Raw genomic sequence first — 3,213 nt, forward strand, 5'->3', positions numbered from 1 at the left:
ATCACCAGGACCTTTCTTTTATTTGTTCCATATACATGAAAATATTCAAACTTGATCTACTTAACAGCTTCCACTAAAGTTCACCTTCTTTGGTGTCATGTGCTTTTTTTTGTTTTTCCCTTTTCTTTTCTTTCAAATAAAAATGATAAATTATTATTACAATTATCAATATTGTAATCAATTAAATTTGAGAATTTTTATTTTTATTTTTTTATATTTATAAAGTACTATTGAACTTATTTTATAATTGAATTTTTGTCTTGAATATATATATATATATATATATATATATATATTTATAATTACTATATTTTTAGACTAGTCACTGCTCACTATTTTTTTCTTTTAGTATTTTTTTCAATTTGGAGATTGAATACACTAGTTGTATATTCATGAGAATAATTTATAATAGACAAATCTAAGTATGTTGCCACGATAAATCTTCAATTTAAAAGTGACATATGTTATAAGGCTGAAGAGGGCTCTTTGAATCGCATCCCATCTCACCAAATTATATGCAAAAGTGTCAAAATCTTGCCCTCATCATACAAAAATAATACATATTAATAAATACTTATATGCCCACATATACGTATATTTTTTTAATGACAGAAATATTATGTAGCAGTAATTTTTTCAAATTAAAATAGCCAAAAACAAACTTATTATGATCTATTTATTTTTCTTTAGCACAAAAAATTAAAAATAAATAAAAAAGAGCAGCTTCCGATCAAATTTAACTGAATTAAACTAATCACATATAGCAAATATGATATGCTTGTCATGTAATTGTTATTTTTTTTAAATTATACACTATTCATATAAAAAAATATATTAAACTTATAATATAATTAGTTTAAGTCGGATCAAATATAATGATGCTAGAATTCTCCCTCGAGCAGCTTCACAGTGTTAACGAAATTAAAGCTGGAGCTGGAATCTCGCCGGAAGATACTGCGACATATCCCCCGTCACGTGCGGTTCCTTTACCGCCCCGATGCATGTTTTTTACCCCCTAAATCTGATGCTGCCTTTGTATCTCAAGATTCCAGCTAACATTCTCGCTACCAAACAAAACCCATCCCTTAATATTATTTTCTACTATATAAACTAGTAATTAATTCCTTGTAAAAAGTGCTTGCTTAATTTTTATGACAAGATAAGGAACCTCATCTCTTAGTTAATTATAAATGCTACACCACTTTGAAACTCTAACCAGTAAAAAAATTCTCAGTTGTTATATCTTTCACGACAATCAGAATCCCGGGTACTAATTTGTCTCGCTCTTTGGTGTTTTTCAGGTAGTTATCTTTTTCACTTGTTTAATTATAAAATGATATCATCAGAGGAAGTTCTTGATTAAGATTAATTAATGCAGATTTTACTAGACACCACGTGTTGGATCTGACCCAAATTCTTGATTTATGTGCCTGTAATCTAATTATACTAACCGGTCAACAATCATACTATTAACTAACGTGACCCCTATACCATTGTAGAACCTAATTGCAGCAAATGAAATTTCCAAGACAGTCAAATTTATTAGGTAGTTCGTATAGCTCTTCATATGATCAAACAATTTATATCATAAAATAAAAATTAAAAATATATTAGTGAATATATGAAATAATTGATGGTATGAGGGAGATACATAATAATAATAAAATGAAATGGGAGGATGAGGAGATAATAAAGATAACATGGGCTTGCGTGCTAAGACTGACACAAAGAGGCCCGCAGAGTTGGGTAATAAACACGCAAATTTGCTTTAACCCATTTGAACTCTTAACCCCAGTTTGGGAGTTCGGGGAACATATAGAGAAGGACACAAACACACACATCATGCCCATTGGCCATACATATATATAATACTCTCTCTCTCTCCTCTCTCTCCAGATTGAGATTATGTTAATTGATACCCACCCTCCCTCTCTATTTAAAAACAGGCATACCCCCACCCCCACCGCTTTCTTCCATGCACTTTGTCTTCATCGCCTCCAACACTACTTCTTTTAGTGTTTTTTGCATTTCATATTTCTTCCCTACCCCTCCCTCTCCCCATAACTTGTCTCCAAACAACTTTGCTTCTTCACTTCTCCTCAATTTAAACCCTCCCCCTTCCCATTTCCCATTTCCCATCTCACCAAGAATCAAGAAATATTCAAGCACTACAACTACCTACTTCTCACTTCATAATTTAGGGTTTCTTTACCTCTTAAAAAAAAAGAAAAGACTTCTGACAATGTCTAGCAGAAGATCGCGTTCAAGGCAATCAGGAGTTTCCAGGATAAGTGATGATCAGATCGCCGATCTCGTGTCCAAATTGCAACAGCTTATCCCTGAGATCCGCAACAGGCGTTCCGACAAGGTACATATATATATATATATACTATAAATCCATAATCATACATACATATATATATATAAATACACATACACACGCCACGTCTATATATACATATATGTTGTTGCTTAATGAATTTCATTTATTCGTTTTTGTATGCATTCAAAAACTTTTTTGTGTGGCCTTCATTTTGTTTTCAAGGGATAAGTGTATCCAGGTCCTATGGCTATGCCCACAACCCTACAACCCCTTATTTACTTCACAATTTGCATGTGGGACTACAATGTTCCCTCCACACACCATATATAATTTATATACACACAACGCCTACATCTATAATGTAGCTTATCTCGCGTGTTTGCAACGCCAAATATCGTTGAAAAAGTCCACATTGCGTGAATATAGTTTGTATATCAATTTAAATTTTTAGATAAGATGATTCCAGCTCGTGAAAAGAGCTGACAAGTATGAGAAACTGCACAATTAATTGGTGTTCATGGAATTATTAATTTACATCAATGTGGGCAGGTTTCGGCATCAAAAGTGTTGCAGGAGACTTGTAACTACATTAGGAACCTACACAGGGAGGTGGATGATCTCAGCGACCGGTTGTCGGAGCTCTTGGACTCTACGGACAGCGACAGTGCTCAAGCAGCCATAATTAGGAGCTTGCTAATGTGATGGCTAACTAGTAATAATAAAGCTTAGAGATGGTTGTACTTTTTGCTCTCATTGTTGTCTAGGGTTTGGTCGTCGCTGTAGTCGATCGGCCGCCGGGTAATTAGGATTTTAGCTACTTAATTATGGATGCTGTACAAGGTATCCCCATTTATAAATATCATTGCATGAGACTTTTGTGTTTTGTTAAA

At 33.3% G+C, this 3,213-nt stretch overlaps 1 protein-coding gene across 1 annotated transcript; it reads left to right on the forward strand.

Moving 5' to 3' along the window:
• LOC105156549 (transcription factor PRE6-like) lies at positions 1,943-3,213 on the forward strand. The gene is made up of 2 exons (XM_011072712.2): positions 1,943-2,368; positions 2,873-3,213. Exons 1-2 carry the CDS (start codon positions 1,976-1,978, stop codon positions 3,023-3,025), a joined length of 546 nt encoding a protein of 181 aa, XP_011071014.1. The 5' UTR covers positions 1,943-1,975; the 3' UTR covers positions 3,026-3,213.

This window comes from Sesamum indicum, linkage group LG2 (assembly GCF_000512975.1).
Source record: "Sesamum indicum cultivar Zhongzhi No. 13 linkage group LG2, S_indicum_v1.0, whole genome shotgun sequence".
NCBI lineage: Eukaryota > Viridiplantae > Streptophyta > Magnoliopsida > Lamiales > Pedaliaceae > Sesamum > Sesamum indicum.